Below are 24,215 nucleotides of genomic sequence, written 5' to 3' on the forward strand. Positions count from 1 at the left end.
GGACATTCACGAGAGAGTCCTCTTAGGATCTTTGAGAATTCTCAACATCTTCATCATCGTGACCAAGATCTCATGGACTGACAGTGGCCCGAAGGTGAGGCATGCGTTTTCTTGACAGGCGAGGAACTTATGCACATGCCACCACAGCACATCATCTCCCCTGTATATGCAGTCACACATAAGCGAACAATTTAAGTGATTTCTGTCTGTCAGGGATTCTATGAATATAGGGCTATAGGCATTTATAAATCTAACAAAAGAAATTCATCATTGAGTATTAACTTGCGGTGACGTGGGCTAGCAATGTGCTTTCCTTGGGAGCTGTAGTTCACAAGCAGTTATTTCCATCATTTCCTGGCACATGGAGGTCATAGAACCCCCACGCCCTGGGTCATGGCCTGAGGTGAGCTCTCTCATGCACCAAAGGACTGGCTCATGCCAGCTTTCTAGTGCACACACATCATATTCACTCTTGAAAAAAAATCTGTTTGTTTTATCTATCAGGCCTTTGGGGCTGTTCTCAAAATCCCTAATATTGACTCTGTAAATGACAAAAGTCAACTGTAATAACAGCAGCCACACAGGGCTGCTGGAGGATTCAGTGAGATGATATGTCATGTGTCTAGTGTTCTATGTGTGCCCTGGGTCTGGAATTTCAGTACCAGTGGTTCTCTTAGGAACCAAAACCATTTGCTTCTGGGGTTAGGTGGACATGGTTATGGCTGAGAGTCAGGGGTCAAACAAGATGACCGTTTGAGGATAGTCATTAAAAGCACGGTCTTAGGATTCAGATGGTGGATTTAAGCCATGGCACTGCTACTTACTAGCAAAAATCCTCTAACCTCGATAAGATTCAGCTTTCTTATCTACAAAATGAAATGATAACCACGCCAACCTCCAAGGATGGTGGTTAGGATTGAATGAACTATCACATGTCCAGGATTAGCACAGTGCCTGACACAGGAAACCCCTGAAAGCAGTCATGGCGACCTCCCTCTCTCCTCTCTGTACAGGGCTACCTGCCCAGTAGGTGCTTCCTGTTCATCGATGTTTTCAGTTCAAGTCTAACATTATTATTTTTTTACTTATAAGTTAACCACCGCCCACTCTCAACATGCACACCATAGGCCCTGGCAGTGGGTACCAGTTCAATATTGAGTGTCACCTGTGTGCCTTGTGCTTGGCAGTGCTGAGAAGGAAACAGAGAAGGGGTGATGATGAAATCTATGCCCACAGAGCCCTGACTGATTGGAAGAATAATATTCTAACACACAGCACCTGGAGGAGCATGCAAGAGATAATTTGCTCAGGCCAGGAATGTGATGGAAGTCCACACAAGTGGAAGACTCCATGCTAGTGAGTCTGGAATCTTCCACTTTGGGTGCATTGGGATCCCTAAAAAGAAAGGAGGGCATGGTGACTAGGGAAGTTTAGGGGTGAGGTTAATTAGTGAGTGCTGAGATCTAAATATCTAAAACTTCCACTGGTCAATATGCACCAATAAACACCAAATGGGTGCAGACAGTAATTGGTCTTTGTGTATGTGTTGTAGGGAAGGGAAAATCCAGAAAACCAGCCTTTACCTTCTAGGAGGGAATGGCCACAGGCCTAGAGTGGAAGTTAAGTGTGAGCCCTCATCTGGGACTGATCAGAGTACAGAACACTCCTTCCCCAAAGAGAAAGTCAAGATCACAGTCATGAGCAGAGAAAGGTGAAAGGTGCACCATGATGCAAGGGCTGTTAGCTCTCTCTCTGGTAGTATTGACTACTGTTGGCCTCATTACAGACATGAATTATTCACATCTCTTTGGGCAGGAGCTCAGAACTGATGACAGTTTGGCCTGAAATTCTTGAAGACATGGATTGAATTGGAAGGCCCTGCCAGCTGAGCCATGGTGGGGCAGCAAGCTCCCCCGGGGTTGGGGAAGAGTCTGTGTTAAGTAGGGACTAAATGCTTGAGCCCATGTGTTGACTCATCTCCCACCGTGACTGGAGGAGCATGCAAGAGATGATTTTCCCCCTCTCCTTCCAATGAAGTCCTGGCCTCCCTCCCATTCCGCTATGGCCACCTTCTGGTGAACTTACATTCTTTAAGGCCTCTGTTAATGTTTATTGGTTCAGAGGAATTAAATCACAATCTACTAAAGTTGATATTAGGCATCTACATTTTAATTTCATTTTTAAAAAAATTTATTGGGCTTTTCCGTTACCATTTAACCCCCTTATGCCCATCCTCCCACCTGCAGTCACCATGCTGTTGTTCATGTCCATGAGTCCTTTTTCCTTTTTGCTCGATCCCTCTACCCACTAACCCTCCCACCTCCTTCCCTCAATAGCTGCCATCCTGCTCTCTATCTATGAGTCTGCCATCTACATTTTAAAAATGCTCCCTAGGTGATGTTAATGCCCAGGTAATATAGAAAAATAGTGAGTAAAGTGATTCCTTTTGCCCGAGGACACAGTTGATCAAACTCTTTTACATTCTTCTGCCTTTTCTCTTTGCATGGTGCTCGTTTGTCTTTGGACTGGTCCTAGGAAAGACATCAATTTGCTGAGGTGAGAGAGGTAAATAGTTTTCATCTGGGTGGATTTAAGGAGCGCTTACTTCAATGATTCTGTCCAGAAATGAAATTCTGGCCCTGACTTCCTTACGCAAGGGTAGAATGAACAGCTCCTGGCATGATTTTTCAGCCCAGGAGTTCCTGAAGGAAATTATGTTCAAGACAACATTAGCAGATGGCATTGTTCTAACAAAAGACAGTTAAACTGGGGTTTGCAGAGAGAGAGGTGTAGGTTGTCAGACCCTTGTTATCAGGATTTAAGAGAAAATTCTTAATCTTTGGTCTTTCCATAGATTCTTTCCCTCTTGTGTTGTTCCTCCTTTGCTTCAGCTTGGGAGAACTCTGGGCAGCCCAATTCCCCTACCTAGCTGTAACAGCTCCTCTGTTTTGTCCCAGGGGGTTATCTTTCTAATGTAACTGCTGCTGTGCATTCAAGTGCTTGCTGTGTGCTGAGATGATGGGAGGGTAGAATTCTGATTTTACATTGCTGTTCTCCTGATTTTTAAGCACTTGGGAGCGAGATTCTTCCAGATAAGCTTAAAATGCCTTAATTTGGCCAGTTGGGGGCAGTTCAGAATAGGTTTTTAAGCACTCCTTGGTGTCTAGCCTACTGGTTGTACCTGGTTTTTTTAGGAGACCAACTGAAATCAGAAAGCTGTGATTGTATTGGGGTAAGTTTCAGGCCATACAAACCAGAATTCTTCCCCCAGGTCTCTAGAGATCCACCAGACACTTCTTGTTTTTCAAAAAGCCAGATGGGAGAAGCACATTTATCCCGACAAACCTGCACAGGCTGAAGAAATCACCAAGTTTCTTGAATCATGCTGGATTTCTATCAACTGACTGTGATAACAATGGCAACCTCATGCTGGTCAGAAGCTCTTATTGGCAGCAATATCTTTGTTCATTTGATATCCGAAATAAGAATGCAAATTCGTAATTAAATTTGGCTGACAACATCTTTCAAAACCTGGGGATCAGAGCAGGGGAAACAAATACAAGAGGTATGGTGTGGATGAATTTAGGAATTGTTGGCTTTGACTAGATTAAGGGAAGCATCAGTTTTTTCACTGTGCTAGTGAAATGTTGGCATGAGGAGAAAATTGTGTGGATGATGAAAAATCTAAGCTGAGAATTCTGCTGATGTTCTTAGACCAGTAGAAACAAATCTTTAGGAAGTCTCTGCTAAGTAACTATTAATTATAGTGGTGCTAGCTGCTGTAATGGTCTCTCTTCATCACCTTAGCCTAGGAGTAACACATGTTATTTTTGCTCACACTTCATTGCTGATAACTAGGCATAGGGTCCCACCCAGATGCAGGGTGTGTGCATGTATGCACTTGCTGGAAAATGTACTTCTTGGGTGGGTCGCCACTTTCAGCCACCATTCTACATGCAACTGCCACACAAAGAGCTCATTTTTGGTGGGGCACCCAGTCATCGCTAAAATGAGGAAACAGAGGAATCATTACAGGATTAAGTGGCAGTTCAGGTGGCACAAATTAAGAGTTCATGATCTTAGAGAAAGGAACCATCATTATGGAGGTTTCTGGAATCCAGGGCACATAGACCATTTCTCAGAGGTATTACGGTTCTCTGAGGTAGCCTCAGAGGACCATAGGGTGTCAAGGTCTTTAAGGACAGAAAGTTTGGGTCCTAAGGTACAGATGAGGATGAGGTTTTCACGCTGAGAGGTTAAGAAGATGGGGATCAGGGCAGAGTAAAGAGGGGTCATCAGAAGGTCAAGGATGGTGCCTGGCAACTATAGTTGACCTGGTCAGGCAGACAGGCTCTCAGGAGTTCTTTGAAGGGACCTGAGTAGAGGGACATATGTTGGATAGCACAAGCAGCTTGCATGTTAGACTAACCTGGCTCACTTGGAGCCTCCACTTTGTCGTTTATAAAAGAGGAGTGCTAATAACCCAGCCCCATAGGATGGTGGTAAGGATTCAATTTGGTAACATATGTAAAACGCTAGCACCCAGTAGGAGCTCAGTAAATGGACTCATGGGCCTTTCTCACCTACATTATTGCAAGAGCTTCTTATTTATTTATTTATTTATTTTTTGCACTAGTATTTTGTTCAGTATTTTTATTTTTTAATATCATCTTTATTATATATTTTCCAATTACCATTTAGTCCCCATATATGCCCTTCTCCCCAGCAATCACCACACTGTTGTCCATGTCCATGAGTCCTTTTTCCTTTTTGCTCAATCCCTCCACCCCCTAACCTCCCCACCCCCAACTAGCTGTCATCTGTTCTCTATCTATGAGCCTGTCTCTGTGTTGCTTGTTAGTTCAGTTTGTTCATTAGATTCCACATATGAGTGAAACCATATGGTGTTTATCTTTCTCTGACTGGCTTATTTCACTTAGCATAATGTTCTCCAGGTCCATCCATACTGTTACAAAGGGGAAAATTTCTTCTTTTTTACGGTCGAGTAGAATTCCATATGTAAATGTCCCATAGTTGTTTTATTCACTCATCTACTGAAGGACACTTGGGCTGCTTCCATATCTTGGTGATTGTAAATAACATTGCAATGAACATAGGGGTGCTTATGTTCTTTCAAGTTAGTGTTTTGGCTTCCTTTGGATATATTCCCAGCAGTGAGATTGCTGGATCAAAAGACAGATCCACTTTTAATTGTTTGAGGTATTTTCACACTGCTTTCCACAGTGGCTGCACCAGTCTGCATTCCCCTCAACAGTGCAAAAGGGTTCCCTTTTCTCCACATCCTCACCAGCACTTGTTGTTTGTTGACTTATTGATGATGGCAATTCTGACAGGTGTGAGATCATATTTCATTGTGGGTTTTATTTGCATTTCTGTGATTATTAGTGATGTTGAGCATCTTCTCATATGTCTATTGGCCATCTGTATGTCCTCTTTGGAGAAGTGTCTATTCAGGTCCTTTGCCAATTTTTTAATTGGGTTGTTTGTTTTTTCAGTGGTGAGTTTTGTGAGCATTTTATAAATTTTTAATATTAACCCCTTATCAGATGCATCAGCAGATATATTCTCTCATTCTGTGGGTTGTCTTTTTATCTTGTTGATGATTTCCTTTGCTGTGCAAAAGCTTTTTAGTTTGATGAAGTCCCGTTTGTTTATTTTTTCTTTTGTTTCCTATATCTGGGGAGATACATCTGATAAAAACATTTCTACAAGCAATGTCTCAGATTTTGTTGCCTATGTTTTCTTCTAGGATTTTTATGGTTTAGGGTCTAACATTTAAGTCTTTGATCCACTTTGAATTTATCCTGTGTGTGGTGTAAGAGGTGGTCTAGTTTCATTTTTCTGCACATATCTGTCCAGCTTTTCCAACACCATTTATTGAATAGACTAACTTTAGCCCATTGTATGTACTTGCTTCCTCTGTCAAATATTGACTATAAAGGTATGGGTTTACTTTTGTGATCTCTATTTTGTTCTATTGATTTATGTGTCTGTTTTTATGCCAGTACCAGGCTGTTTTGATTTCTATGGACTTGTAATATAGTTTTATATTAGTTAGCATGATTCCTCCAACTTTGTTCTGTTTTTTCAGGATAGCTGTTGCTATATGGGGCCTTTTGTGGTTCCATGTAAAATTTTGAAATATTTGTTCTAGTTCTGGGAAATACGTCACTGGAATTTTGATAGGAATTGCATTGAATCTATAGATTACTTTGGGTAGTATGGACATTTCAATGATGTTAATTCATCTAATCCATGACCATGGTATGTGCTTCCACTTACTTGTATCTTCTTTAATTTCTTTCTTCATTGTCTTACAATTTTCCATGTACATATCTTTTACATCCTTGGTTAGGTTTATTTCTAGGTATTTTATTCTTTTCAAAGCAATTGTGAATGGGATTGTTTTCTTAATTTCCCTCTCTGTTAGTTCATTATTGACATATAAAAATGCAGCTGATTTCTGAGTATTAATTTTGTATCCAGCTACTTTGCTAGTTTCTTGGTGGAATCTGTGGGTTCTCTATGTACACTATCATGTCATCTGCACATAAAGATGGTTTTACCTCTCCCTTTCCAATTTGGATGCTTTGTATTTCTTTTTCTTGTCTGATTGCTGTGGCTAGGACTTCCAGTACTGTGTGGAGTAAGAGAGGTAAAAGCGGACATCCCTGTCCTGTTTCCAATCTTAAGGGGAATGCTTGTAGTTTCTGCCCATAGAGCATGATGTTAGTAATGGGTTTGTTATATATGGTCTTTATTGTGTTTAGGTATGTTCCCTCTATACCCGCTTTGCTGAGAGTTTTTATGATAAATCAGTGTTGGATTGTTGTTTTTTAAGATGTTATTTATTTATTTTTAGAGAAGGGAAGGGAAGGAGAAAGAAAGGGAGAGAAACATCAATGTGTGGTTGCTTCTCGCATGACCCCCACTGGGGACCTGGCCTGCAACCCAGGCATGTGCCCTACACTGGGAATATAACTGGTAACCCTTTGGTTCACAGGCTGTTACTCAATGCATTGAGCCACACCAGCCAGGGCTGGGTGTTGGATTTTATCAAAAGCTTTTTCTGCATCAATTGATGTAATCATGTGGTTTTTATCCTTCATTTTTTTTAATGTGGTGAATCATATTTATTGCTTTGCAAATGTTGTACCATCCTTGCATTCCTGGAATAAATTCCACTTGATCATGGTGTATGATCTTTTTAATGCATTGTTGTATTCAGTTTGCTAATATTTTGTTGAGGATTTTAGTATCTATGTTCATCAATGATATTGGCCTATAATTTTCTTTATTTGTAGTGTCTTTATATGGTCTTGGAACTACGATAATGCTAGCTTTGTAAAATTAGTTTGGGAGCCTCCCTCCTCTTGAATTTTGTGAAATAGTTTGAGAAGCGGTGTTAGTTGTTAGAATATTTGGTAAAATTCACCTGTGAAGCCATCTGGTCCAGGGCTTTTGTTTGTTGGGAGTTTTTTGATTGGTGCTTCAATTGCATTAAGAGTAATCTGCCTATTCAGATTCTCTAGTTCTTCCTCATTTATTTTTGTAAGATTATATGTTTCTAGGAATTTATCTATTTTGTCCAGGTTATCCAGTTTGTTGGCATATAATTGTTCATAATATTTTTAAATAATCCTTTGTATTTCTTTGATGTCAGTTATTTTTCCTCTTTCATTTCTGATTTTACTTATTTGAGTCCTCTCTCTTTCTTTTCTTGATGAGTCGATCTTGTCAATCTTGTTTATCTTTTCAAAATACCAGCTATTGGATTCATTGATCTTTTGTGTCATTTTTTTAGACACTATTTCATTTATTTCTGCTCTGATCTTAATTATTTCTTTCCTTCTACTCACAGGAAGCCCCTGGTCACTGAAATATCCCTCTGGCACTTCAGCAGTACCCGTGGGAACCCAGCCAGACCTCTTGTGTCTCCTCCACACTCCCTACCAGTCACATTGTGCTGAAGTGCTTTCTTCTGTCCATGGTTGTAAGGCTTCTCTCCAGCTAGGGTTCAGTTGGTTATTCAGGATGATTTCTCTACTATTTAGTTGTAATTCCAGATTGGTCCTGGGAGGAGGTTAGTGTAGCTTTCACTTACTCCTTTGCCATCTTTGATGCAATAGCTTCTTGAAAGGTCTTTAATCTTCCCTTAACCTGCTGCACGCCACACTTAGTTCTCAATGTAATAGCCAGAATGATCCCTTTAAAACATAAGTCAGCCAAGTCTTACTCAGAGTGAAATCTAGAATCCTTCCACTAGTCTAAGGCCCTACATGATCTTGCTCCTAACACTTCCCTGGCCTCAGCTCATACTACCTTTTTTTTTCCCCTCCTCTGCACAATCTACTCCAGGCCTCTATGCTGTCCTTGAAATGGGCCAGCCATTGCCTAGGGATTTTGCTGTTCCCTCCACCTAGCACCTTGTTGCTTCAGAAATTGGCATGTCCCCTCTTTTACCTGTCTCCAGTCTTTGGTCAAATGCCTTCTTCTCAGTGAGGACTTCTCCTGACTATTCAGTTTAAAACTGATCTCCATCCTCTCCCCACACATACCCTGCTGTTCTCTCCATTTTCCCTGCTTTAATTTTCAGCATAGCAGTTTTACCAGGACACATTTATTTATTTTGGTTTACTCTTTATTTACCTCCTCTCTGGGATGCCAGTTCTGGCTGCTTTCTGCACGGCTGTATCTCTAGTTTGGATCACAGTAGACAATAAGCATTTGCTGAAGGAATGGACCTATTTATGAATATTAGTATTTGTTGTTTTTAGAGGGACCACTGCAAAGTGGAGTTACTCAGGCCTCTCTGTGCCTTTCCCCCACTCCAACTCCATCAGACAACCAGGACTTAGATCCCCTTGTAAAAAGATTGGAAGAACCATTGAACCTGAAACTGCTGAATTTCAAGAAGCCTTGATATCTAACACTGAGTTTAGAGGAAACAGAGCAAAGAGAAATAAGTTAACACCATGAAGATTTCATCAGCCAGATTCAGTCCAAATGATTTAGTTTCTTCAACAAATATATGTCATGAAAAAGAAAAATAGGGGAGAAAAGAAAGTGTTAATAAATTAAAAGAAAGTTAAGTGGTATATCATCCAAACAAAATGTGTCTACCTTGTTTGGATCATAATTCAGGGGATTCAGTGTCAAAGACATTTTTGTTAGAATTGGTAACGTTTTGAAAGTGAATTGGTGGAGGTGGGCATAGGGGGATAAATGATGGTGATGGACAGATTGGACTTGGGGTAGTGAACACACAATACAGTGTTGATGTGTTCTGGAATTGTGCACCTGAAACCTGTATAATTTTGTTAACCAGTGTCACTCCAATAAATTCAATAAAAATGAATTGGATATTAGGTGCTAATGGCATGGCAGGTGTGTGTGTGTGTGTGTGTGTGTGTGTGTGTGTGTGTGAAGTAAGCTCCCTAGAAAATGATTTGAGAGCATATGTTCTCAGTTCTCCCAAGGATGGTACATTGCTAATGCCATTCTAAGGTGCCAAAGAGGTGCAGCTCACATTTGCTTTAAATGACTCCAGGGAAAAGAAGGGGCCTGGGGGTCAGATAAAATAAGATTGGCAAAATATTGATAATCTTTGGAGTTGGGTTATGTAAACAGATAGGTTCATGATGTTATTCCTTATACCTTTATTTTTTAATTTTTGTTATTTTAATTTTTTATTGAATTTCCTTGAGTAACATTGGTTAAGAAATTATTATATATAGATTTCAGATGTACAATTCTATAATACATTATCTATATATTATACTGTGTGTTCACCACCCCAAGTCACGTCTCCTTCTATCACCATTTATCCCACCTTTACCCTCCTCTACTTTCCCACACACACTTTACCTCTGGTAATCACCATGCTGTTGTCTGTGAGGTTTATTTATTTTTTATTTTTTATTTTTTTGCTTAATCCCTTCACCTTTTTTACCCAGTGCTGCAATCCCCCTCTCCTCTGACAGCTGTCACCCTGCTCTCTATCTCTGAGTCTGTTTCTGTTTTGTTAGTTCATTTTGTAATTAGATTCCATATGAGTGAAATCATATGGTATTTGTCTTTCTCAGACTGGCTTATTTCCCTTAACATAGTGTTCTCCAAGTCTGTCTCAAAGGCTAAAAACTTTCTTAATACCAAGATGAGGAGGTGAAACAGTTCCTCTTCCTGAGGAGGAAGGTGGCCTATTTTTTTTCCTGTCTACTTCTCTGTTGGGTGTGCTTATTGGATATGAAGGAAGGATGAGTGGCTCTGCTGCTAGGGAGGCGTGCAGTATTTATTCAACCCTCCTGTTTGCTCCTTCCTCTTCAGCTTACCCTTCACTGACGGAGTGGACTGCTGAGTGGTCTCTAGTGTGGTAAGATTGGGCAAGGTGCCTGCTGGGGCTGGGGCTGGGGAGCACACCGAGGGGGAACTCATGGGGTGTGAAGTGCCTGCTTTTTCCCAAGCACCTGCCAAATAGGAAGGCAGGTGGTAAGGGGCCTGTGATTTCCCTTTGCCATGGCTCCCTTAATCCTGAGTTCAGAGCTCTCCTTAGCTATTCAAAGTGGCTGGTTATGGTCAGGAAGCATGGAACAGCTGCCCCATCTGTGGTGGGGACTCAACACCCCCCACAAAGTTCTGTTCTCCATGTTTTAAAAAACCTCCGGGAAATGTACTCAGGTGTGTCTGTGGACTTCATAATCTTCCCCATCAGTGCCTGCCTGCCTGGGGAAAAGATCTACTCTTTGCTAAGAGACTCTTTTTTTCCACCTGAATGTGGAAGAGTTGGGACAAGCATCAAGGAAGCCCTTTATCTTCGGGGCTTTGATCTGGGCACAATTCCTCCCTCCCCACCGTTATCCATGCAGCCTGGCTTGTCTTCAGGTAAATGCTTGCAAACACAGCTACTGGGGCAATTTGTAAATCTCTCGGGGCTTCCTTTCACTTGCTTCTCAGATTGAGGAAGTGACCAAGGGCATAAATACTGCTGATGGGCTGAATCAGAGGAAAACTGAACACTAACCATTTGATTAGCAACACAGAGGCTGTGGAGGTCTTTGGTGACATAGACAAGAGCAGTTTCATGGATGTGGAGAGGCCTGAAGGACTGGGTTCAGGAGAGAATGGGGGAAGAGGGAAATTGGAAATAGTGTCTAGAGGCATTATAGGTGGTAATTAGAGAGGGTATGCCTAAAATCAAAACTGTGGGGGTGGGTATATTTTTTGTAAATGACAAGATCAGAGATATGACCTTGAGAAGGAGTGGCTGAGGTCACAATCATTGGAGTAAAGAAAATCACAGAACTGAGAGATAAGGGACTAGAATGATTCTGTAGGTGGGTGTTAATATCACCAAGAGTTATGACAGAAATAGTGTTGGAGAGAAGTATAGTGATCCAAGAGCTAAAATATTCAAGGACTTAGGTGGAAGAGAAGAGCTTGGCTAGCCATCAGAGACCAGAGATAAATCTTAAAGGAGTCCTCAGTCTGATTGGGGCAGACCTGCAAACAGGTAAGTGTCACGTAGTCTGCTGAGAGCCAGAGACAACAGTGGAGTTATGTCTATCTCTGTGGGGTCAAGAAAGGCTTCAGAGGCCAAGTGAAACTAGCTGGTGTGGGAGGCTGAGTGGGTGTGTTCCCATTTGAACAGGGTAGGAAAGCACACTTCATGCAGAAGGAACTTTATGTGCAGGGCTACAAAAACACGAAAGAGCATGGGACATGTGGAGTGCCACAGCTGAGCTACTCTGGGCATATTACTCGTCTTCCCTGTTTCAGTTTCCCTATTTATAAAATGAGGATAGGGTATCCACAGAGTAAGCTGATGGTAAGAAGTGATGTGTATAATAATATTTGTCACAGACCCTATTGCTATCGCTTTGGGTGTATTCTTATTTGACTATCTAAAAGCCCTATGAGATAGGCTCTGTTTTTATTAGTTCTGTTTTACAGATAAGGAAACTGAGTTTTAGAGAGTTGAGTAACTTGCCCAAGGTCATGTAACTGGTGAGAGGCAAGAGTTTGGACTCTTGGTCAGATCAGTCTAGTTCTAGGGCTCTTACTCAACCCCTAAAGCTACAGTCAGTGCTTAGCACTTAGCTAGTACTAAATATATGGTAACTATTATCGTCATGATTGTTCAGAGAAGTGCCTCACCCTGCCAATCGAGGATTCTGCAGCTGGTGGAAGATCACCCTTACTGTCTCTTGAGCAGCAGTGATTATTTTTGGAAAGGCCCTCGTTACCTATAATAGATTTAGATGGGCAGTTGTACTACTTTTGTTTCATCTGGTTTATTTTTGGACATCGAGAGTGGGGACTGATTTTTATTTTCTTAGTGGGCAAGTGGTTCCAAGAAGATGCAGCTAATGTGTGGGGAGGAAGATCTGTACTTCTCTGATGTCTGTGCACTGAACGCAGACTAGCCTCATGCCCCAGCAGCTCATACATTGAGGGCATGGCAGTGAACCAGCCTTCACAGTCAAGAGGCATCATCCAAAGGGCAGATGACTGCCCACCGTGTTTGCCAGGAGGCTGCAGAGAAAAAAACCCTTTCCAATAATGATGCCTGAGGAAGCAGAACTCTTAAGAGCTGGCAACCCTCCCCTCATTCATTCATTCATTCATTCGCTCACTCACTCACTCAATACATTGTTATTAAATGACTACTATGTGCTGAACACTTATCTGGGCACTAAAGACAGTAGTAAAGAAAGCTAATGAGGTTTTGACTTGCGGAATTTACAGTTTTGTAGGAGGAAAGTTGGAGACAAAGGTAACTAAATATGTAATAATATGAATACATGCATCATCACAAACTCTCATGCCACAAAGGAAATTCACATGACATGAAAGCAGTGATAGCAATCAGTGATAGTTCTGACTGTACCGAGAAGCTGCCAGGGAGTTAGTTCTTCTCTGAATTCATAAGGACAGCCCTGAAACTTTTGACAAAGAACAGAATGGCACCTCTAACTTTTGCCCTGTCAGTCATATGCAGGCCTGCCTGCCTGTTTCCCAGTCATGAAGACCAGGAATTCCCCCAGCCTGAACCCCAGGCCTTCATGGAGGATTTTCTCCCACTTGATGTGATGAAGCCAGTCTGTGGCCAGTACAGCTGCATGTCCCAGGACAACTCGATTGTGTATTAAGTTGATACACAAGGTTGAAGTACCAAATTTTCAACATTGTCCCCAACAGTTTTACTTTGATTATGCAACTAACATAATAAGAGTAAAGAAAGTCAAACTGAAATATGAGAATTCATCTCTTACCAGTTTGCTCAGCAGTTGTTGGGTCCCAACCATGTACATTTTTTCTAGGTTTTTGGACAGGCAGAGCTTTTATTCACAATGGTAACATTGTCTGTTTCCGATTTTTTGTTATAATATTTTAAGCTTTCCCCCCCTTATTGCTACTTCAATTTATACACAATTATATACACACACACATATATGTTCTATAATGGTAGATATACCATTGTTTAATTATTTTCCTATTGCTGGAAGCTTAGTTGTTAACCTTAGATTTTTCACCATTATAAATAATTTAAAAATGGAAATTTATGTTTTTATGTGCATATTGCTTTATAAAACTCATTCTTTATTCCATTAATCGTCTTTCAGTCTTCACTACACTGTGTAAGGTAGGGAATCATTTTACATGTGAAGAAACCAAAGTTTATAATCTTTTTCTTATTTGAGTTATTTACTCAGTTTTATTTCCTGAAAGTATGATAATAGTCACGAGCTATTCTATGGCCTGATTACTTTCTAAAAAGATTAAATTCATTTCTAGTGCTTCCTTGATATATAACAATTTTATTATAATCTGTCCAGAAATGAAATTATTATCACTTTAAAAACTGCTGGCTAATATAAATTCTATATATTTTATGATTCTTAATATTCCAGTTTCCTCTTTTGGGTTTATATGCTTGCATATCAACTTAATACACAAGGAACTTAACACACAGTCAACTTAACACAAAGCTTTACGTATCAACTTAATACACAATCTAGTTGTCCTGGGAGACACAGCTGTAGTGGCCACAAACTGGCTTCACTGCGTGAAGTGGGAGAAAATCCTGCCTGAAGGCCTGGGGTTCAGGCTGGGGGAATTCCAGCTCTTCATGACTGGGGAACAGGCAGGCCGGCCGGCTGGCCCTGTGCACGAGTAACAGAGTCACAATTTCATATGCTTGTTCATTGTATTTTCTATTTTGTGACTGTCCGCCTGCTCATGTTGATTACCTGTTTATTTTCAGAGGCTTTTACTGTATTAACCCTATGCATACCTTAACTCTTTTTTTTTCCTTTACATTATAGTATTTTTCATTGCATAAATTTGGAAGTTTTATGCAACTGATTCTATTAAACTTTTTCTTGTTATTTTTCTACATTTCATCAGAAAGAAAAAAGAGCTGACAAATATAGAACTGTATTTTTAGCTTTTAAAAATTACATTTTTATAATACGTTTCCAACTGTAAAAGCCATACATCTACATTTTAGAAATTTGGAATACACAAAAAATTATAATAAAATGAAGCCACATTATTCTACCATCCAGGATTTCTTTTTTCCGGTCCTTTCTCTTTTTCACATGCACATTTTAAAAAAGGTATTTTTCTGTATTTGGATAGTATACTCTACCCTGTTTATAACCTATTTTTATATTAACATTATATGATTAAACTCCACATTTCATTAAATATTATTTGACAATAAATAATTTTTAAAAAATCTGTCTGGATTTTATTTTGAGGTGAAATGACTGCTTTCTCCCCCAAATTGCTATTTATGTATTCCCAAACAACCCTTACTTCCCAGGTTGATCTGTGATGGACCTTTCTAGCATGTTCTTATATGGTATCAGTCTTCTTCTAGGCCATCCGTGCTGTTCACGACCCAGGGCATTGCACCTGTAATGAGCTCTTACCTCTCTTTTTCTAAGCCCTTGGGCCTTCCTGGATTGAGCCATAGCCTAGGCCAGGCCCATGCTAGACAACAGCAGAAGTGCCTACCTATCTTGTTAATTTTTAACACTGCCCCTATCAGCTCTTACCTCTTTTTTATTTATTTATTTATTTTGGCCTTTGCAGATGTGTTTTCATCATTCTGAGAAAAACGAGCCGTGGCCTCCAGATCCAATAAAGCAAATACCCTTCCCACGAAGACTAGTGCTAGATCCTGAGGACCTGGTGGGCCAGTAGCCCCGGGGGGATTAATCAGAAGCAGGTAAGAAACACCTGGAGGCAGCAAAGGGGACCATCCCAGCATAAAAAATGGTGTGGCAGAGTGTGCTGACAGGGGTCGCAGAGTGTGCTGACAGGGGTCGCAGAGTCTCAACGTTTGGCTACAGCTTTAGTGTTTCCTTCGTGTATTTTTTTTTAGTTGATTCATTGAGGGTTGGGGATAGGTGGTTGCCTATTTCTACACACTATATAAGGTTTGAAGCTATTCTGTAAATCAGTCCACCCCTTTCGAGCCCCACTATGTGCCAAATCCTACATTCAATGCTGCGCATGTGGTGATGGGTAGACTGGGGCAGGAGGCAAAAGCCTCAGTTTGTCCGGGGTTTTCTTTCTGTTGGTTCAGTGCTGACTTGTTCTCTGTAGGTGACAATGTGAGTTGTTATTGTATTCTTCTAGAAGTCTGATAGGGGTTGTGAGGATCCATTGATACAGTCTCATGTGTTCAGTAATCCTTAATTGAGTGCCCTCTTTTTCCTAGGCATGTGCTGGGCACTGGGGTTTCAGAAATGAGCCAGGAGGAGTTTCCCTCTGGCAGAGATCAGTAAAAAGCAAGCACTAGATGTGAGCATTCAGAGCAAGAATAGTGTTAAAAGGAAGGTGGGCTCCCCAGAAGGTCAGAGCAGAAAGGTCATGCTGTCTGACTGTCAGACAGATGGACTGGGGAGAGACTGCAGCAGCGGAAAGGCCCGGAAGCTTACATAGTCAGACTGGAGTGTGATTGGCGAATTCGGAGCTTAGTGTATTTTCCTGAAGAATTTTGGGAAAACGATCTGCTACCTCTTTTCCTTAGTTTGCGCGGCTTAGGTTAAACTTCTTCAGTCTCTGTGTCTTTCTAGAGCAGCTTGAGAGATGGGAAAAGGTCTTGAAGCTTGAAGTGCCTGGCCAGGGAGTCCAGAGGTTGCAGATGAGTGAGCACCTTGAGGCCACGACAGGCACAGACCCGAAAGGCTGAGGCTGTTTTAAAGTTGTGTCTGGCTGTTTGGCTGACCTCTTCTTCCCTGGGAAACTCAACTTTGGAGAGCAGGTGCTGGCAAGAAGCTGAACACCAGCCCCTTCCGGGCCTCAGCTCTCCAGACAGCGAACCAGGCCCGGTCTCTCTACCTCCTGTTTCATTTCACTCGTCCATATACAAGTCACAGCTCCACTATTTCTAACTCACTCATGCAACTTTGAAAATTATTTATGTTGAAAAAAATCTCATTTTCTTCAGCTATAAATTGTGCTAATAAAAATTTCCCTGCTTCTCTCACAGGGTATACGGGTCTCATAAATACAATACTGTGAACGAACTGCCCGGTGGAAAACTGTGAGCTCGGGTCACGGCTGCTCTAGTGCTGATTGTCTGGCAGACTGAGTTTTCTCTACAGTGACCCTGATTTCTGAGTCCTCTTTGGTCAGCATTGACTTTTCACTGTCCTTTATCACAGATGCTTGTCCTTTTGGTGCAGAGACCATGAACTTTTAGAATCAGAGCGATCTGGGATGGAATCCTGGTTCTAGCACTGATTATCTGTTGACTTTGGAGAAGGCTTGTAACCTTGCTAAGTTTTAGTTTCTGCATTTCCTAAAATGGGCTATTTAATATCTACCCCATAGTGTTATAGTACAAATTAAATGAGAGACTGCAGGTAAAGTGCCTACTATATCTATAGTAGGCACTTCTGAAATGCTACTTTCCCTTCTTCTCTAGTTCTTCTTCAGCTATCATAGTCATGTGATTAGCTGTGCTAGGCAGCTGAGGACATTGAGTTTCCTAGTTTTCTGATGATGTGACATCATTTCTTGGTTTCAAGTTGAAATTCTTCCTCTGTGAAATTTCACCAACACTTCCAAAACTTCAGCATCCCAGGCAGGAAGCCACCCTGCCCAGAGCTACTGGTTCCTGTGGTCTGGGGTGGTAGGAAGCATTGTTTGGTTGGTACTGCCAGTGATTCCAAGAATGGTCTGGATGTCATTGACATGACAGAAGAGTCTCAGCTGAAGGACCTGAAGCTCAGGTTGATGAGTCAGGGCCAGTGCTCCACTCTGGCCTTGTTCACTGTCCCACGTCACCTCCACAGCGTTCTCATGTGGAGGGGCTGCTCTGTGGTCTGGTCTCTGTTCAGAACACCTCCTGTGTCTTTGCATTTGTTATCCAAGCCTGATAATACCATCCTGGCTTCGTCCACCCAGTACTCTGTAAATGAGATGGGGAAGAGATGATTACTGACTGTACAGAAACTTAGGTGCAGAGAGGTTAAGTGACTTATCCAGTCACCAAGAATGGGGATGAGAACCTGGGTTTCCAGAATACCCTGTCTAGTACTCCTACCACTTTATCCCTGATACCCTTGGGAGCAGGCTCCATGGGAAGGGACTGTAGAGCCCAAGGGGGTTAGTAAAAGCCGGGGGTGATTCCTTACACTTATTGTAGTAAATAAACCCATTCATTTAGGAAAGAGTTTAATGGTCTTCTAAAGATACAGACATTGTTTGAGTTCAAAGTGCTTTCATCTTCCACTCAATTACACAATAAATTCTGAGCAAACAAAGTAGGTTTACCCAGATCAAAAGGGACTATTCAGACTCTATTTTTTTTTAGTGAAATCCATTTTCCAGAACTTCCTGCAGTTCTGTACAGAATGTAGTAAAAGGACATGGATTATGTAACCAAGTGAACTTGGATTTGAACCTCAGCTCTAAGACACTAGACACTTAACCTCTCAGCGCCTCAGGTGGCTGATCTATGAAATGGAGATTAGAAGACCATGGCTAGTGATGGTCAGGGCCTCTGAACAGCTCAGGAGATGTCCTTCATATTCGACTGTCATATACGTAGTGCTCGCTGGAGTTGTATATCACAGGGGCCCTGGTTTATGGTGACATTAAACGAAATAACACCTTGGATGCTTAATTCATCTTTGTTTTCATTTCCTGAATTGGTCACTTGTCTGCTGTCTTACTGAGGCTTCCTATCCTTTCCTATGAGGCAAGCCAGCTTCCTGTCCTTTGGTAATGCTCTTGCAAGGCACTCCATAAATCTGAACGTTTTGTTGTGAAGCTAACCCCTGCTCTCCTCACTCAGAAGTCCACCACCATGTAGAGAGATGCATCACAGAGCTATGGCATTGTCTATGGAGAGACAAATAATTAATAAAATTAATTAATTAAATTTATTTTTATCCTCACTGGAGGACAGGCTTATTGATTTTAGAGAGAGAGGAAGGGAGGGAGAGAAACATTGATGTGAGACAAACATCAATCAGGTGCCTGCCACATGTGCCCTGACTGAGACTGAACACACAACCCAGGTATGTGCCCTGACCGAGAATCGAACCTGTGACCTTTCAGTTTATAGGACAGTGCTCTGTCCAACTGAGCCACACCAGCCAGAGTTCTCTCTGGCAATTTTAAAAGGGTGCTGGACCCCTTAGAATTTTAAAGAGTTTGGGTTCTTGTGATGTAGATCAGTTAGCCTGCTCTTTCTTTTCTTCTAGTTGTTTTAAGCATGCATGCCTTCATTTAACAGAGAGTGTAAGGCCCTAGGAACCAAAAGAGATGTGGTTCTTGATCTCAGGAAGCTCAGAGTGCAGCTGGGGAGCTAGACAAGAGGACACTAAGATTCAGGGTGTAAGAAGGAATCATGGAGAACACAGACAGGAAAGGAGCATCTGAGGACTGTTCTCTACATTGAAAACCCAGACCTGGTGGAATTCAAATCTTGCAACTCTAAATCCATTGCTCAGCCCATCACCCTGCCTCTTGACAGTTATACTTGTAGATTTTCTTTACATCATTTTTTTTTTTGCCTTGTCTTACTTTTTTTAGGCTTGTTTTCCTGCTCAGAACAGAGTTGCTCCTTTGAATGCATCTTTCATTATGATTCACACCACCTTGAAGAAAAAAGTCAGCTGCTGTGTGCTGGCCTTTCTCCTGTTTGCAGTCTTCTGTATGTGGAAGGAGAAGAAGAAAGGGAGTTACTATAATTCCCTTAAATTGCAAACCAAGGAATTCCAGGCAATGAGTCTGGAGAAACTTGCCATGGGGTCTGGTTCCCAGTCTGCACCTTCAAGCAAATCCCGGGACCCCCACAAGGGAAGCCAGACCCTCAGCAGTCCCAGGGTCCCGGCCAAGACCAAGCTAGATCCCTTCTTCCAGGTGTGGAACAAAGACAGTTCTTCCAAAAACCTTATCCCCAGGCTGCGGAAGATCTGGAGGAATTACCTGAGCATGAACAAGTACAATGTGTCCTACAAGGGGCCAGGGCCTGGTGTCAAGTACAGTGCAGAGGCCCTGCGCTGCCACCTTCGGGACCAAGTGAACGTATCCATGGTAGAGGCCACAGATTTTCCCTTCAATACCTCCGAATGGGAGGGTTACCTGCCCAAAGAAAGCATTAGGACCAAGGCTGGGCCATGGGGCAGGTGTGCTGTTGTCTCATCAGCGGGATCTATGAAGTCCTCCCAACTGGGCAAAGAAATAGGTGGGTTCTATGGTGTTAAGATTGTTATCTGAACATGAAATTGTTACCTCATTTGGAGTATCTGGGCATGCAGACGAGACTGGAGACTGTGGTAAGTCTTCGTGGACTGGCAGAGCAGGCCCAGGTCAGTGTTTTTCAATTGCCCATGAGCCGGAGCTCCCTCAGGGACAGTAGAAGGATGGGAACCCAGTCTACCAGCATCTGCATCAATTAGAGTAGATTTCTTTTTATCTGTTTTAAATATTAGTGTTCTGCTGAAATGTTTGAAAAGAGTTTGATTGATACAAAGAAGTAAAACACTGTAATTGACATTTAAGAATAATTGGAAGGAAAAAAAAAAGAATAATTGGAAGGATAGATCCCTGCTTTATGTTCTGAAATTTGCAGGCAGGTTGTCTCTTTTGGCCTCAACTACCTGGATAATTTTAAGCCTTTCTGTTTGAGAAGAGTGAATTAGGGAAGGAATTACTTTTTTTCCTAGTACCCGCCTGGCACCATATGTAGTTATTACAATATTATTGACTATGTTCCCTATGTTGTACTCAACTACCCCGTGACGATTTTACAGCTGCCAATTTTTACTTCTTAATCCCTTCACCTTTTTCACCCAGTTTCCCAACCCCCATCCCATCTAGAAACCCTCAGTTTGTTCTCTGTATTTATGAGCCTGTTTCTGTTTTGTCTGCTCATTTATTTTATTCTTTAGATTCCACACATAACTGAAACAATATGGTATTTGTTTATCTCTGTCTAACTTATTTCACTTAGCATAATACCTTCCAGGTCCACCCATGTTGTCACAAATGGTATGATTTCATTTTCTTTTAATGGCTGAATAATATTCCATTATATATATGTACCACTTTTTATCCAATCATCTATTGATGGGCACTTAGGCTGCTTCCATATCCTGGCTATTGTAAATAATGCTGCAATAACATAGCTGTGCATATATCTTCACAAATTAACGTTTTGAATTTCTTGGGAGCATAGCCAGACTTGGAATTGCTGGGTCATAAGGTAGTTCTATTTTTAATTTTTTAAGAATCCTCCATACTGTTATCCCAAGCGGCTGCACCAATTTGTAGTCTCGCTAATAGTGCATGATGGTTCCCTTTTCTCCACATCTTAGCCAACACTTACGGTTTGTTGGTTTGTTTATTGATGATAGCTATTCTGACAGGTGTGAGGTAATATCATGGTTTTAATTTGCATTTCTCTGGTGATTATTGACCTTGAACATACTTTCATATGTCTATTGGCCATCTGTATGTTTGGTTTTTGTTTTTGTTTTTGTTTTTTAGAAATGTCTCATTTTTAAGAAATGGGCAGAAATGTCTTTGCTCATTTTCTAATTGGGTTTTTTTGTTTGTTTTTGGTGTTAAGTTGTATGAGTTCCTCATATATTAACCCCTTATTAGATGTGTCATTTACAAATATCCTCTATTAATCAGTAGGTTGCTTTTGTGTTTTATTTGATGATTTCCTTTGCTGTGCAAAAACTTTTTAGTTTGATGTAGATCCATTTGTTTATATTTTCTTTTGTTTCACTTGGCTGAGGAGATGTATCAGAAATAATACTAAGAGCAATGTCAGAGAGTTTATTATCTATGGTTTTTTTAGGAATTTTATGGTTTCAGTTCTTACATTTAGGTCTTTAAATCATTTTGAGTTTATTCTTGTGTACGTGTAAGAAGGTGGCCTAGTTTTGGGTTTTTTTGCATCTGTTTATCCATTTTTCCCAACATGATTTATTTAATAGACTGTCTTTACCCCATTATATATTTTTGCTTCCTTTGTTATAGATTAATCACCCATATAGGTATGGATTTATTTCTGGACTCTCTACTCTGTTCCATTGATCTATGTGTCTGTTTTTATGCCAGTCCCAGCCATTTTGATTGCTATAGATAGCCCTGAAGTATGGTGTGCTATCGGGTAGCATGATATTTCCAACTAAGTTCTTCTTTCTCAAGGTTGCTGTGGCTATTTGAGATCTTTTGTGGTTCCATATAAATTTTAGAGTTATTTGTTCTAGTTCTGTGAAAAATACCATTGGTATTTTGATAGAGATTCCATTGAATCTATAGATTGTTTTGAGTAGTATGGAACCTTTTAATGATGTTAATTCTTCCTGTTCATGAGCATAGTATCTGCTTACATTTATTTGTATTTTCTTCAATTTTTTTCAACGTCTTACAATTTTTCGAGTGCAAGTCTTTTACCTACTTGGTTAAATTTATTCCCAAGTATTTTTTTATGCAAATGTGAATGGGATTGTTTTCTTAATATCTCTTTCTGATAGCCGTTATTGGTGTATAAAAATGCAACCAGTTTCTGAATATTCCTTTTGTACCCTACTGCTTTACTGAATTCACTGGTCAGTGTCAGTGGTTTTTTAGTGGAATCTTTAGGGTTCTCTTTATAGAGTTCATGTCACCTGCAAATAGTGGCAAGTATTCTCAATTTGAGTGCTGTGGACTACCTTCAGGCGGGCTCATGAATCCCTAAGATTGTGTGCAAAGTATCTGTGAATTGGATATGTATAATATGTGTGTAAGTAGATCTGTCCATTTTTCTAGAAAGAAAGTTCATAGCTTTTAGTTGATTTTTAGAGAAGTATGTGACCCCCAGAAGGTTAAAACTCACTGGTCAGAATATATCAATTTGATTGTCTTGAAATCTTTCATAATTAATAAAGATAGAAGGTCTAACCATCCTTGTTGTGTGCAACACAGAGTTATAAGCTTGCTTAAGACTCCACAGTTCTCTTATTTTGAAAGAGTGTGTTTTTCATTATTATGAAACGAATCAGAATGAAGAAAACAAAGCACAGGAAGCACTGCTCTCTGTCAGGCTCTGGAAGGTACTGGGGCAGGTGAGGTCATGTTCTCCTTTTTTATTTCTTGCATGTGACTGGCAGGAAAAATGGTCTGAAACCAAGCACAGGCTCTCAAAAGAAGAAAAGTAGACTCAAATTGGATTCTCTAGAGCAAAAAGAAGTGATGAGGTCACATTTTGTGCCTCCCCAAATAGGCAGGACTTACTAATAAAAGCTGCCAAGATAACCAGCCCCAGCTCTACTTTTGCCTTTTCGGTTTATTTTGGACTGCGTTTTCTAGAAACTACTTGTGGCTGGTTTTTGTTCGCCCATGATAGAACTCAATTACTTCCTTTCCTCCCCATTTTTGCTCTATCATGGTGATGTCTGGAACATTCCAGGTGGGAGCAGATCCTCTTCTTCATGCCAAGTTACTGACATCTGCCCAGCTGGGATTGTGTTGAAGTTTAGGCAAAGTCCGAGACCTTCGTGAATCGGAACTATGCTATTTTTTTATGCACTCTGTAAAAGTTTGGAGTAATGTAACAAAACTTTAATTAAAATAATCTTTTTCTATAGATCATATGTATAATATTAAATATGTATTTCCACAGAAGGACTCTGATTCTGAGACATAAAAAAATTGCATGTTAGTTTTTAAATGTTCTACATTTTATAGAGTATATGCTCTGGGCATCTAGTTTAATTAAGGAATTCATTCATTTATTCTTTTATCCATTCATGGATTCATCAACAATACTAAACAGGAACATAGAATGCAAAGAGGGAAGGGAAGGGAAAGGCCCTTTGTTGAAGGCCTGTGAGTACCAGGCAGCATGCCAGGCCCATCACCTTCCCACTATAACTGGGATGTGTCAAGTCTATTCCCAACTATTGAACATATCAGATGATTTCAAATGAGTTGCTCTTACAAACAGTATGGCTGGCACAGTTTTGGGGTAGATAACATAAGTGACTACTCCTTCCCTCCCAAGGGGAAATGTCCTCAAGAATGAGATGAGGAGACCAAATTAAAATAGCTGTATGGCTTTTTTTTTGTCCATTGCAAAACTATTTACCAGAAGATTGTAATAATATGCTGTGTCTCCAGCAGTCCCACAGACCAACTGATGTGGAGGCAGGGCTTAGTCATTTTCAATTATTTTTGATGGGTATACATGTAAAATATCTTAGATTTGTATGAATTTTCATTTTAAACAATAGGGTATTTTTTAAATGTTATAACCAATAGGAGTGATGCTTACTGTGCACCTGCTGTGTACCTTGCTTTCTCTTTTCATCTTCCAAGCAGTCTTGGGAGGTAGGTATGATTATCGTTCCTCTTGTATTGATGAGCTGAACATTGAGGCATAAAGAGGGTACACAACTGGTTAACAACAGATTGAGACTTGAAACCAAGTCATTGACTCAAAGGCCCTCATGCTTAGCCCTTCTGCTCTTGTGCCTCATAGTGACTGTAGCTTTATAATAATTTTTGGTATGTCATATCCCTTGTCAGGTTAAGAAAAGTCCCTTGATATTCTTGCTTACTTGCTCTCCTAGAGGAAAGAAGAGCAGCACTGAAGTTGAGGCAAGAGCAAGAGAAGCAAAGGCTGCATGGGAAAAAGTGCAGAGTACACTTAGGCATCACAGATAATC

At 40.8% G+C, this 24,215-nt stretch overlaps 1 protein-coding gene across 6 annotated transcripts in view; it reads left to right on the forward strand.

Moving 5' to 3' along the window:
* ST6GAL1 (ST6 beta-galactoside alpha-2,6-sialyltransferase 1) overlaps positions 1-24,215 on the forward strand; it is a 118,065-nt gene that overhangs the window by 68,717 nt on the left and 25,133 nt on the right. For 3 of the 6 annotated variants that reach the window (XM_024564566.4, XM_045199122.3, XM_045199129.3), the window contains 2 exons: positions 15,121-15,256; positions 19,081-19,735. The exons of 1 other annotated variant lie outside the window; for it this stretch is intronic. In XM_024564566.4, the coding sequence (XP_024420334.2) occupies positions 19,132-19,735 (604 nt within the window). In that variant the 5' untranslated portion in view covers positions 15,121-15,256; positions 19,081-19,131. The remainder of the gene's footprint in view (positions 1-15,120; positions 15,257-19,080; positions 19,736-24,215) is intronic. 2 more of the 6 variants (XM_053918203.2, XM_024564586.4) reach the window with 2 other exon arrangements.

This window comes from Desmodus rotundus, chromosome 2, assembly GCF_022682495.2.
Source record: "Desmodus rotundus isolate HL8 chromosome 2, HLdesRot8A.1, whole genome shotgun sequence".
NCBI lineage: Eukaryota > Metazoa > Chordata > Mammalia > Chiroptera > Phyllostomidae > Desmodus > Desmodus rotundus.